At 45.9% G+C, this 14108-nt stretch overlaps 1 protein-coding gene and 1 pseudogene across 1 annotated transcript; both read right to left on the bottom strand.

The window, feature by feature from the left end:
- Positions 1-570: 570 nt before the first annotated feature.
- LOC118092045 (uncharacterized) lies at positions 571-13366 on the bottom strand. Its single transcript, XM_088654345.1, has 4 exons — positions 13294-13366; positions 10892-11024; positions 4054-6972; positions 571-1950 (listed from the first exon to the last, which is right to left on the bottom strand). Exons 2-4 carry the CDS (start codon positions 10986-10988, stop codon positions 1259-1261), a joined length of 3708 nt encoding a protein of 1235 aa, XP_088510471.1. The 5' UTR covers positions 10989-11024; positions 13294-13366; the 3' UTR covers positions 571-1258.
- LOC148684331 (GTPase IMAP family member 2 pseudogene) lies at positions 2208-3712 on the bottom strand (annotated as a pseudogene).
- Positions 13367-14108: the final 742 nt, after the last annotated feature.

Genomic DNA, 14108 nt, shown 5'->3' with positions numbered 1-14108 from the left:
CCTTACCGATAGGGCTGGAGAAAAGAGCTGCTGGTGGAAGCTCCCCATCTTTGGAAAGGGGGTCTACATTTCACAGGGAGGCAGAGAAATAATATACTCAGGGGTGGGGAGCATTGGGCCCCCAGAAGTTGTGGGACCACAACTTCCATCAGCCCAGGCAGTCATGGGCAGTAGCCAGGGGTGATGGTATTCAGCAACATCTGGAGAGCCAAAGATTTCCCACATCTGGTTTGCACACACACACAGTGTCACTGATCGTTTATTTACAGAGTTAGAGATTATTTATTTGCAAGTATTTATTTGCACACACACAAAAATATTAGGACATGTCAAAGCAATGGAGAACAAGAAAAAATACAAACCTACAGCAAACAAGATAATAATGTCATTTTCTTATAAATTTGCACAACTGAACATGGGGAAGTAATAGACTTAGATGGGAACCCAGAGTCACGCACTCCACTCCTCTCAACAAAAGCAGGTCTTCTGGGTAATATGGGGGATTCTCAACATCAGGCACAGCAGTGAGGTATAATAATAATAATAATAATAATAATAATAATAATAATAATAATAATAATTTATTATTTATACCCTGCCCATCTGGCTGGGTTTCCCCAGCCACTCTGGGCGGCTTCCAACAGAAAAATAAAACACAGTAATCTATTAAACATTAAAAGCCTCCCTGAACATTCTCTCAAGCAAGCTCCTCATTTCAGGAGCCCCAATTAATCCAGGCAGTCCTTTATTGATTAAAACAAACTCAGTCAGGGAGGCGACTGGGACAAGTAACTCTCCCGCCTCAGTCTCCATTTTGTAAAATGGGAATCACAGGCATGTGGTGTCTCTGACAAGATTATTCTGAGGGGAAACACCAAATGATGTAAAGTGATTTGAGATGAAGAAATATATCTCCTCAACAAGCGTACAATGCCTGCCCTTGCCTCTCTCAGTAAAGCTGCCCCTTAGGCTGGGGGGGGGGTTGTTTGGGGTGTTGACAGAAAGGTCCCTCCCTCCTCCAGAAGGCCGGAGGAGGCAGCCCCCACTTTGGGTCCAAGGTTACATTGGTGGATTCCAGCATCTTACCACTGCTTTCAAACCACGTGTTTGAAATATATCAGGGGAATGGTGCTCATGTGTTGTTTTTTCTTTGAGACTAATAACAGCTCTGAGAGAGACAGATTTGCAGGGGACAACAGATGGAGGTGGGGGGGGGGAGGAGGGTTAAAGCACTACATATGCCATGGCATACTCTATATTACTGTATGTTACACCATGATAGAAATTTAGCAACCACTTTCCTTTCCTTCTTCTCACATATTTTCCTCTTCATCTTAACCTCTTCTTTGTCCTTCTCCAGCATGTCTTCAGTGTAGTAGGGGGCTGCCTTGTTCCTTTCAACCAGGTGGTCGATCATCCCAAGCAATTCGTCCACCTGCTCCTCTCTTTCTTGCCCTTTCGCCCGGTTGTTGAAAGCCAGGCATCTCCCGCCACACTGAGCGATCTGGTTCAGCAGATCCTTGTCTCCCTTCGCCAAGAACTCTTTGAAAGGCCTATCATCCAGCTCATCCTTCCGGGTGAACAAGATGATCATGTAATCCTTGGCTTTGCAGCTGAAGATCTTCTGGCTCAACTGAGCAATTTTTTTCTCCTCCTTGCTGAAATGAGTCAGTTGAATGACTTGTATGATGACATGGGCTCCCGGGTAGATGTGATTCACGCAGGTCTTGATTTCCTTGGCAGTCACATCTTCTGGAACATTTGTGTCGAAAAAGCCAGGCGTATCAACCACCACAATTCTCCTACCACCGATGACAGTGTCTTCTTTCTGACACTTTACTGTCACTGAGGAAGGAGAGATGGCCGACTTAAACCGTTTCTCCCCCAGGATGGTGTTTCCTGTTGCGCTTTTCCCGGCTCCAGTTTTGCCGACCAGGACGATCCTGAGTTCTACAAGAAACAGGCAAGAGATGGTGAGCAACTCTTCTGCAAGGTATTGATACCCACTGGACAGCCACAAACCCCTGACCTCCTTGGCTTGGCAGCAGGTGTGGGAGAAAGGCTCTTGCTGACCCCTTTGGTTATATAGATATATAATCTCTCTAGATTGTAGAAAAAACTGAAGCAGGTATGCTTTCTTTGTACATCTTTCACTGGAGAATTGCATCCAAATGCTGTGATTTGTTTAGGTAGTGTGAATTAGTTTTGTATAATAAAATAATAATAATAATAATAATAATAATAATAATAATAATAATAATAATACATAGCCTACCCTTCACCTAAGATCCCAGGATGGGTTACAACAATTAAAGCACAATCTTAAAAGCAGTTTCAAGCAACTTACAATTACAGAAACAGGGTGTGTCCTATAGAGAGCAAGAGACTCTGGTCTGAATTACACTCACAGAACCTGAGCTCTCTGCTGATAGCCAAAAGCAAACAAAGGGTGCCTGGAAAGCTATATATGACCCCTTTATTTAAACAAGTTTATAACAACTTCCCCAATTTTCATGGTCTGCGTGAAACCCTTGCGAGCTTTCCCTTCCCCCTCTCCCTTGGCCCTTTTCCTGCCTCCTGCCATGTAATATCCAAGCGCTGCCTCCATGATGGGGGTCTCTAGGTAGGGCCTTGCATTCCCCTGGACCATCTCCAGGACCATCTCCATCAGCTCAGAGACCTGGTCCTTTTGTTCTATTGCTGCCCTGTTATTAAAAGCGCAGAAGCGCCCCCCCCCCCCAATTCTTGGACCAGCTTCCGGAGAGCCTCATTCTCTGACTGCATCACGTAATCCCGCAAGGAGTTGCCTTCTAAGGCTTCTTTGCAGGTGAACAAGAGGATGGTGTGCTTCATGGCCTCCATCCCAAACATGTCCCAGACTCGCTGGGCTGCCTCCTTGTCCTCCGCGGTGAAGCGGCCCACTTGGGTCACAAACACGAGCGCATGAGGGCCAGGCTGAGAGAGGTCGAGGCAACGCTTGGTCTCCTGGTCCAGCCTTTCATCGCAAGCTCCTGTGCCCAAAATATCCGCTGTGTCAACCACGGACACGGCATAGCCTCTCCAAGAGCAAGACGCCCTTTGGCAGGCCAAGGTGGTTGTCCTGGCCTGAAGTTTTGAATCAAAGAGCTTCTGGCCAAGGATGGTGTTCCTGTGGCGCTTTTGCCGCCTCTAGTCTTGCCCACAAGGGCGATCCTCAGTTCTCGATTTCCTGAGGCTTTTGAAAGACAGCGAAGAGCTGGTCAGCGCCCGCCTTCTCCGAGCCAAGCGCCCGCTGCGCTTAGGCTCGGGGAACTGGCGGAGGCAGTGGCGCTCGCTCGGGGAAGGCAGGCAGGCGGCAACAATAACCACTGCAGAACACCCACGCTACAGCTGGTTCCCCTTTGTATTCTGCTCGTCTCTGCTGGTTGCCCCTTGCAGCGGCGGTGAGGGGCAACCGGCAGAGATGAGCAGAACACAAAGGGGAACCAGCTGTAGCGTGGAAAGAAGGCAAAGGGAGTTCAGCTGACCCGCACTACAGCTGATCTTCCTTTGCCTTCTGTATCAACTGTTCCGCGGCTTCGTCTTTTGAGATGTCTCACGCAATGCAAAACGCTTTCGTCTAGCGAGTTTTTCGTTGCGCGAGGCATTCGTCTTGCGGGGTATTACTGTATAAGGACCTGGAAGGCCTTGGGAACTTTGCATTCTGTCCTACCTGCAGGAGGATGCCGTCCATTGACTCTTAAAAGAGACTGGCCATCTCTTTTAGTGGGTTCAACTATCTGGTTAGCATGAATGAGTGGAGGGAATGAGTGAATGGATGAGCTCTTATTATTTGTTAAACAATAAAGGGTTGTATTCTCATGAGATTTGTGTCATTTTGTCTTTCTTGAAAACGCTCTGATAAAGGTAAAAGGAACTTAACTGTTCTTTTCATAACGGACGCTGGGCGGGGTCCGGTCACTGGTAGTGGCAGCCTGCTGAGGGCGTCTGCATGGCCCCTCACCTTCCTGGGCTCTGTATCTCTTCAATAACAGCTTCAAGGTCGGGAGGGGGGAAACCAACACGGCTACCTACCTGTAGCTTCAAGGTCTTTTCCCTCCCTGGGCAGTTCCTTCATCCATGTTAAGCTCTTTGTTTCTAGCGTGTGGGATAAATCAAAGAAGGTCTTCATGCTCATGGTGCCCATTTTCCAAAACATTTCATTGAAGTTGCCTCCAGGCTGCACGGGATTGTTGGCAAACAGTGCTGAATTGTTGAATTTGAAGTGCAGAGGGGTGCCCTTGGCATCCTTAGCACATGGTACATTGGCTTCCTTAATGGCCTCGAGAACAGGAGGGGTCTGTCCATCTGCAAATGTGATCAGGACTTGGATGTTGTCCTTTATATCTTTGCCAAAGATGGAGAGCACAGAGTCAAAGACGTATTTCTGGGCATGAGTTAAACGAGCAAAAGAGGCCTGGACGACAATACAGATGGCATCTATATGATCAGTGCCCCCTGGGGAGGAGAAAAACTCCCGGATCTGCTTTATCAACTTGTCATGCTCTATTCCTTTTGTGTCTCCAAATCCTGGAGTGTCAATAATGGTGAGGGAAAAGGGGACTTGGAAACCCTTTTGGTAGTGGACGACGTAAGCGGTCACTTCTGATGTTTGGCTTTGAGCTTGGCTTCTGTTGGTATTTTCATGAATAAGTTTGAATCGGAAATCATCTCTCCATTTCACACCTAGGACATAATTGATCATCCCATTGATGAGAGTGGTTTTCCCTGACACTGTTGCCCCCATCACCATAATCACTTTGTTGGGGGCCTGTATGTTCTCTTTCCCTAGCTGGTATGTTGGACAGGATCCAGAGACATCCGATATGCGCTCCAGTGGCAGAACATACACTGCTGGTGGCCCATCCTCCACCCGGATGCTGTCTTGGAGGTATTTACAAGCTGCTCTCTTCTCATCTCCTCCCACTAATGTGAAAACCACAATCTTTTTGCTGGGCTCACTCTCAGCCCCACCGGAACACATGGCTGAGACTCTGACTCCGTAGAGTGTCCGGGGCTTCAGACCATCAATCTCACAGAACTCTGTTTTCTTCCCTGTTCTTTTTTCAGCCCATTCATCTTTGTCCTTGCTTTTTGCCTCTCCAGCCTCTTCACTGTACACCACTTTGTACTCCACTTTGTACTCCTTGATATCAGCTCCAATGACCTTTGGGCTCTCCCAGACAATACTGATTTTGGAAGACTCTGCTGTTCTCTTTTTCGGTGTCCCAGGAGGGCTGGTAGGAAGTGTCTTTACAGATCCTCTCGCATCACTAGTCTCACTAAGTCCTGGTTTGCTCCTAGCGGTGTATCGAAACTGGTATTCTGAGTCTGGCCTCAACCCTCTCACTTGGAATGTCTCCTGACTGTTGTCTGTATTCACAATCTTCCATTTTTCTTCTCCTGCAATCTTGTACTCTACTTGATAGCTAGAGATTGAAGCCCTCCCATACTCAGCTGGTTGAAATGTCAGCTGCACACTCTCATGTCCAATTCGGCCAACCAGGGGAGGGAGAGGTTTTGAGGGCAGCTCGAAGTTGCTGCTGATCAGCTCCCCATCTTTGTAAAGGTAAATGAAAGCTCCTGGGTTGTCCCGATTTGAGACAGAAGCCACAAGGAACCGGGTCTTCCCATTTGATTTATTGACTTGGGCAAAATTAACAATGGACTTGCCAGCTTTCCGAGCATTTCTCTGTCTGTCTTTTTGCTCAAACCAAGCATTCTGCTCCTCTGGTGCATTTTCGACTCCTGTAGGATCTGCCGGTCGTTTCTTAAGAAAGCGTTGTAAGCTGGTTAAAAATGGTTCCTCATTGTGTAAAGAGGTGAATGTAAATGAGACCACAAATTCATTCTGGTGGTTAAGCACTACCTCTTCCAGTTTATTCTGCGAGGAGATGGTTTCTATCCCACTCAGGATATCAAGGTAAGACTTGACCATGTTTATCTCTTGTTCCTTGGTGTCCAAAAATTTATTGAGACTTTGGCTATTGAAGGGTGATTGATTTATGGATGTTAAGATGTCCACCAGAACTCTTTCCTCTTCCCCCCCTCCCCGGATCAAAGGCAAGATTCCTGTCAGTCGTTTCTGGAAAGTCTGCCTGTGCTGCTTGCACAGATCCTTGAATCTCTTGATTTTCAACTTTAATTCTGGGAAGTTTTCAACAGCAGGATTCATAGTCAGATCATTGCATCGCATGTTGATTTCATTCAGTTTCTCCAAGACAGTTTGAGCATCAAAGATCAGTGTTAAGCTGATCTCACGCACCATCTTAGCTGCTCTGGAATCTAGCTTGGTCAGTGGGTACAGCCAAACTTTCACAGGCACAGCCTTCTCCCCATTGGTACCCAGCATTTTGGGCAGAGCAGTGTAGACCTTCATGGCATCTTCAAAAGTCACCGGATTGCTCTCCAGAGAAAAATCTCCATAGAACTTGCAGTTGAACTGATTTGCACGGTTTCGTTCCTGGTTGTTCATTTGGATAGCTGCCTCGCCTTCATTAGTGACCATCTTCTTTATCATAACTTTGAGACTTCCTTGTATGTCTTTCACAGACTCGGAAGAAGAGACATTTCGGTCAAACACAAAGAAAGCCTGGGCTCCATACGAGATGGCAGTGACAACATGGGTGGCTGTGCCATGCTCAAAAACTTCTGGGTAAGAGACATTTTTGTTTCCCAAATGGCTCATGGTCAGCTGTGAATACTTGGTGGTAGCTTTGTACTGCAGAGTGACTCTGGCCTGTTGCTTGGACTGCTTGGTGTCTTGAAGGTACTTGGCTGACCCTTCCACTTTAACCAATCCCCCCAAAAAGCTGGCCTTGAGCGATGCTGAGACGTTGAGGGCAGAGGCCTTAACATCGATGGAGTCGGAAGCAATGATTTCATATTCAGTCTTGGGCTGTGGTTCGCTACCCAGGTTATTCTGTAGCGAGTCCTGGTCCCAAAGGGTGATTCCTGGGATGAAGCAGAGAAATATGCAATGCTTGAGTATGCTCATACAAATATAGAACACAAGTAGCCTAATGCCTAAGGCTGAACATTGAAACAAGGAGTTAAAATAGAGCTATCATTGCCCACAATGTCTGCACTCATGAATTTTGTCCCACTGTCATCCCCAACCAAAGAGGTTTGTGCAGTTTTGTAAAACTTTGCAAACGGCAGGGAAAATCTTTGACCAAAAATGATAGTGAACAAATGTGAACATTGGTTGTGCCTAGATTACATTTCACAAATACAAAGAAAAAAGGAATTGCATAAAGGAATACAGAGTATAGGGGAAATTAAAGAGAAATGTTGAAGCCGTAAAAAGGCAGAGGAAGTCAAGTAGCTTATTATGGATACAAACAATGTTTAGATGAACATCGAGAATCTGAATATAAAGAAAGAAGAAATGAAGAAGTATTCATGTGTGTGTGTTTTCTGTATTGAGTATTATTTGTATTGGTTTTTGTGTTGATTTTTATTTTGTTGCTGTTTATCTGTAATTTTAAAAAATGCAATAAAAATTATTTTAAAGAAAGAAAAAGAAAGTTGTTAAATTTGTTAAGTATCATTCGTCACGAAACAGGAAAAGGGTGCAGATAAATTTAAGGACGTTTTCTATGAGTTCTGGGTGTGGTTTTCCAGGATAATTAGGCACAGCTGGTGATGTGTATAAAGAGCAAAGAAGTTGCAGTTTGCACCTGCCTGCAGAAAGAGAACATCCACATGCTTTGGGCTTGTTGTTCGTATAGCCGTAATAAAACTACGGTATTCTTTGAGTATTTTACCGCAGTCTTGTGGTTCTATCGTCTGTCGCCAGGGAAAATTCGCCTCCAATAAAATTATTGGTACAGGAACACTTAACAATGGATTACAGTCCCTCCCGGTGTCCCTATTCTTCAGGGACAGACTCAGATTTAGAGAAGCCATCCTGGTTTCTGATTTGATCCTGGAATGTTCCGCTTCCCCTTAGGCTTAGGACATCCCTATTTTCATCAGAAGAGATGGAAAGTACAGTGGTTCCTCAGGTTAAGTACTTAATTGGTTCTAGAAGTCCATACTTAACCTGAAGCGAACTTTCCCATTGAAAGTAATGGAAAGTGGATTAATCCGTTCCAGACGATGAAATACACCCCTTAAAACAGCAATATAACTGTCTAACCAGACCATTGATCCATAAAATGAAGGCAATAATCAATCTACTGTACTATAAAATAAATCAGACAGTATTTTAGGTGAAAAAATGAACATTTACAGTACAGTGATACCTCGGGTTAAGTATTTAATTGGTTCCGGGGCGCCATTCGCACCCTGAAAAGTACTGAACCTGAGCGGCGCTGCTGCGCATGCATGCACAGCGGAACCCGGAAGTAAACGCTTCCAGATCCATGGAGTACTTAACCTGAAAGTACTCAACCTGAAGCGTATTTATCCCGAGGTATGAGTGTAACTAGACAGACAACCTATAGAAGACATCTGAAGGCAGCCCTGGATAGGGAAGTTTTTTTCTGTTTAATGTGGTATTTTTCTCTTATAATGTGGTATTGTTCTCTTATAATGCAATGGTGCCCACCTGAGAGGTGCCGGAACGGAGTTCTGGCAGGTTTTGGCTGGAAAAAAGCCCTGTTTCTTTTTTTACCGACAGTAATAATTGTAGAAAGATGTGTTCTTAATGGCCTGCATAGGCCTGGTGGACTAGAAAGGTTTTCAGCAAGCTTTAAAAAATTGAAACAGAACACACCTGCTGAATCTTTATTGGCAGATGAGGAGGAGGAGGAGGAGGAGGATTTCGGCCAAGTCCATGCCAGCAAGGTTAATAATAATCATAATAATAATTTTTTATTTATACCCTGCACATCTGGCTGGGTTTCCCCAGCCACTCTGGGCAGCTTCCAACAGAAAAATGAAATAAAATAATCTATTAAACATCAAAAGCCTCCCTAAACAGGGCTGCCTTCAGATGCCTTCTAAAAATCTGGTAGCTGTTTTTCTCTTTGACATCTGTTGCGAGGGCGTTCCACAGGGCAGGCGCCATCACCGAGAAGGCCCTCTGCCTGGTTCCCTGCAACTTGGCTTCTCGCAACGAGGGAACTGCCAGAAGGCCCTCAACGCTGGACCTCAGTGTCTGGGCAGAACGATGGGGGTGGAGACGCTCCTTCAGGTATACTGGACCGAGGCCATTTAGGGCTTTAAAGGTCAGCACCAACACTTTGAACTGTGCTCGGAAATGTACTGGGAGCCAATGTAGATCTTTCAAGATCAATGTGGTCTTGGCGGCCGCTCCCAGTCACCAGTCTAGTTGCCGCATTCTGGATTAGTTGTAGTGTCCGGGTCACCTTCAAAGGTAGCCCCACGTAGAGCACATTGCAGTAGTCCAAGCGGGAGATAACTAGAGCATGCACCACTCTGGCGAGACAGTCCGCAGGCAGGTAGGGTCTCAGCCTGCGTACCAGATGGAGCTGATAAACAGCTGCCCTGGATACAGAATTAACCTGCGCCTCCATGGACAGCTGTGAGTCCAAAATGACTCCCAGGCTGCACACCTGGGGGCACAGTTACCCCATTCAGTTACCTTCAGGGGCACAGTTACCTTCAGGGGCACAGTTACCCCATTCAGGACCAGGGAGTCCTCCACACCAGCCCACCTTCTGTCCCCCACAAACAGTACTTCTGTCTTGTCAGGATTCAACCTCAATCTGTTAGCCGCCATCCATCCTCCAACCGCCTCCAGGCACTCACACAGGACCTTCACCGCCTTCACTGGTTCTGATTTGAAAGAGAAGTAGAGCTGAGTATCATCCGCATACTGATGAACACCCAGCCCAAACCCCCTGATGATCTCTCCCAGCGGCTTCATGTAGATATTAAAAAGCATGGGGGAGAGGACAGAGCCCTGAGGCACCCCACAAGTGAGAGCCCAGGGGTCCGAACACTCATTCCCCACCACCACTTTCTGAACACAGCCCAGGAAGGAGCAGAACCACTGCATGACAGTGCCCCCAGCTCCCAAGCCCTCTAGACGGTCCAGAAGGATGTTATGGTCGATGGTGTCAAAAGCCGCTGAGAGATCCAGCAGAACAAGGAAACAGCTCTTACCTTTGTCCCTAGCCCGCCGGAGATCATCGACCAGTGCGACCAAGTCAGTTTCAGTCCCATGATGAGGCCTGAATTCCGACTGGAAGGGATCCAAATGGTCCGCTTCTTCCAGGTGTGCCTGGAGTTGTTCAGCAACCACTCGCTCAATCACCTTGCCCAGGAATGGAAGATTTGAGACTGGGCGATAGTTGGCCAAATTGGCCACATCAAAAAATGGTCACAGAGAGAAGCATTCACCAACCCGTGAAGCCCATTGCCCAGCTGTTCCTGGCTAGCTTTTATAAGCCAGGATGGGCAAGGTTCAAGGAGACAGGTGGTTGGTTTCACTTGTCCAAGCACCCTGTCCACATCCTCGGAGGTAACAGATTGGAAATGATCTCACGCAACTGGACTAGACAGGGCTCTAGCACTCCCCCGCCCCGGCCCTGCTCCCACGGTGGAGTCTACCTCTTCCTGAATCTGAGCGACTTTATCTGCAAAAAGCAAAATCGTTGCAGGAGATCATGTGGCCCATACTGGGCCCCGATGGAGCTTCTTCCTGCAAAGAAGCTATCAGGGGCAAGAAGACTTCTTTTTAATATATGGAAGTCTTGTCCAAATGAAGAGAACATAAAGGAACACAAACTTTGGCAAAAGAAGTGGAAGCAGATAGTAAGGGATGTTGAAAATGAATTTGAGGAGCACATTGGACATTCTCCCATTGAGCACTGAAACTGCACAGTTTGGGCCGACTGCTAATCTTGATATGAGCAATGTTTTCCTTTTCAGTATAAGCTCTTCCTTGCACCAGCTCTACCTGGGATGAGGGCATCGTTACGACAGTCGTACAGCATCCCCAGCTGGAATGGGCGGCCCAGGGCTGGTATTACAACCGGGTCGTTCGATCTGTCCATGGCTCAGGTCCAGGTTGCTCTCCTGCCTCCACCTCCCTGCAAGAAACAAGCGGCATGAAGGACTCCAGAAAGATTATTTGGCATGCAAAGCATGTGGGGAAAAGAGGAAGATTAGCACTACCATCCAAAGAGGGATGCCGACATGCCGTCAGGGGGGGGGAGGGAATGTCTCATCATGGGGGGGATTAGACATTTGTATGCAGTAGTTGCACATGTGGAAGGTAGCTTGTGCAAGTGATCTTCTTGCTTCCCCACCATCCAGCTCCCTGTAGCAGTTGAAAACTTTCCTGTGATCCTTGCACCCTGAACAAAGGGGACTGTGTCACACAGAATTGCAGTGAGAGGGGAAATCACCCTAAGACTCGGCAAAGGGATCATGTGCCAATGGGGGCTCTGTTTGGACAAGATTCCTAGGCCCAAAGACGGGTGAATCCCACCGGGTTTGGGGGGGGGGCACAAGGGGTCACAGGAGCTGGAAGGGAAGATATATATATATATTCCATGCACAACCACTGGATGCTTCCTACACTGAATTTCCATTTGGCTGAGAACATTTCAGATAGTAGAGAAATAATTTACCCCTCCCACCACCAGTTTTATATCCCAACTATCTGGCACAGTATTCAAGGAGGCTATCAAAGTGGGGAATTCACAGGTGCAGCCAGCCAAATCACATCATAACAAAAACAACATTTATGGCAGGAATGATGAATGATGCTGCCATAGCTAACAGCTGGATCTACAAAGTAGTATTTGGCAGAAACAAACTGCAGTGGAAGCAGCGCTGATCGTGATGAATACATGCTGAAATGGAAGTTGCTGCTCTCTTATATTACTACTTGAGCTGCACCAAGAAGGTCATGGCACAATGGGAGTCAAATAACGTGTAGAAAATCTTTTGTAGAGGAACACAGAATTGTAGAGTTGGAAGGCACACCCAAAGGTCATCTAGTCCAACCCCCTGCTGAAGAATTACAGCTGAAGACTCCCTGATGGCCATCCAACCTCCACCACCTCTCGTGGGAGTCTGTTCCACAGTCAAACAGCTTCTGCCATCAGCTGGAAAGTCATTTCTTGACATTTGAATCAATTGTTTCAGGTTCTGCCCCCTGGACCAGCAGCAAAAAGCCTGTTCCATCTTCCCTGTGAGATCCCTTCAAGTATCTGAAGGTAGCTCTCATATCATGTCTGTTTTAAACATATTCTCCCCAGTCTGTCACGTGGCTCCTTACACTTTCCATATATGTCAGTTTATGTGTCGTCGCCCCCCCCCGCCCCCCCCCCCCGGTAAAGTGCAGCAATTCCCTGTAAGTTGCCCACTGACTGTCCATATTAATTCTCTTTATTGTAATAGCCTCAATAGGAGAGAGCCATAAAGGTGTTTTCCTTTTCAGCAGATTTTTTACATTTCTCCCAAACTCTAGACAAATTCTTCCTTAGATTTATGTATGCCACCACCGAGGCTCATGTTTTCTTAGCCCCAAAATGGAAAACGAGCAAAGTCCCAACCAAAGAATGGCAATTTAAGTTGACAGAATATGCACCACTTGCAGACTTAACACACAGAGTAAGAGAACAAGAAGGACAAATGTTTAGAGAAGATAGAAAAATGTTTCTATCTTCTCTAAACATTTCCACTCAAACCTCTCTTGTACCTGCGGTGATATTTTTATTATCTGAAGAAGTGTGCATGCATACGAAAGCTCATACCAAAATAAAAAACTTAGTTGGTCTTTAAGGTGCTGCTGGAAGGAATTTTTTTACGTTAGACCAACACGGCTACCTACCTGCAACTAGAAAAATGTTTGTTGAATATATGGGGAATAATTGTGTACAGCTGAAAATGCTGGCAGCATTAAAGATAAATTCAACAGTGAAAATAAGTTTTGGTGGATGTAATAATGGAATACAGATTGGAATAGTTTTTGTAAAATATGCAGGGATTTCTGATATGCAAAAGGAACCTTGGAAAGAGAAGAAGGGAAGTCACTGATATCTTAAGGATGTAAAATGAGTATTTGAAATTGTAAAACAGAAAATTTAATAAAAATTATATAAAAGCAGAAAGGGGTGGATTCTTGGCATGGATTGTGCCCCCCTTTCCACTTCCTTCTAGAGCATCACCCAGGGGGGCAGACTTTGCCTCCAACCACAAACTGCCCCTACATAACCAAGTGCAGAAGGTGCATTGTGGCATTTGCAAAATATTTTCCCACCCACCCCCAATCCCCCTCCCCATTTCCTCCTGCAGGAGGGGTCCCCACCTCTGCTTAATTCCACCAGAATAGTGGGGTATTTTCACTACCTTGACTTCTGCTGGGCAGTTTTCTCAGCCTGGAGGTCTTCCTGGTCTGGCTGTTTCTCTCTTACTCTCTCCGTCCCTCTCAGAGACAGTTCTGAGTCTCACAGGTTTTGAGGGCGCAGTAATAGCCAAATGTTTGACATTTGCTCAGCAGTGGAAACTGAAAGTGTTTTCTTCTCAGTTGATTTATCCAGTTACCCATCTGATGGATCAGCCAAAAGATGGATATGGAAACCGGATCCCCCACCAGGGATCTCACAAGCAAGACCTAAGCACAATGGCCTTCTCCACACTTGTGATTCTCAGCAACTAGGGTCTTCTTCTTCTTCTTCTTCTTCTTCTTCTTCTTCTTCTTCTTCTTCTTCTTCTTCTTCTTCTTCTTCTTCTTCTTCTTCTTCTTCTTCCTTTTACGGTATTTGTATGTTGCTGTTGCTTTTCCATCGTTAAAAACCATGCTCAAGGCGGCTTACAACATGACAAGATTTACATAATTACAAAAGTCATAAACAATAAATATACCACATCAAAAATACACAACCAAATGGCAAACAATTTCCACATAAATCAATATCTAAAACTAAGACTACAACATTAATATCACAGTTTAAAATGACATAGATAAAAAATATCAGCAATTTAAAAAACAAAAATGGAGCCCTCTCTGCCCATCATCATCATCATCATCATCATCATTTCTTACAGGCCTGTCAGGCGCCGCCCTAGGCCAGGTGGTGAGTGGCAGGACTGGGTCCCTCAGGTGCTCAACAGGGGAGTCTTGAGGCAGATGTCTTCTAAAAATCTGGTAGATGTTTTTCTCT

The sequence above is a fragment of the Zootoca vivipara genome, chromosome 11 (assembly GCF_965207765.1).
Source record: "Zootoca vivipara chromosome 11, rZooViv2.hap1.1, whole genome shotgun sequence".
NCBI lineage: Eukaryota > Metazoa > Chordata > Lepidosauria > Squamata > Lacertidae > Zootoca > Zootoca vivipara.
This window is presented reverse-complemented; position numbering and strand designations above follow the sequence as displayed.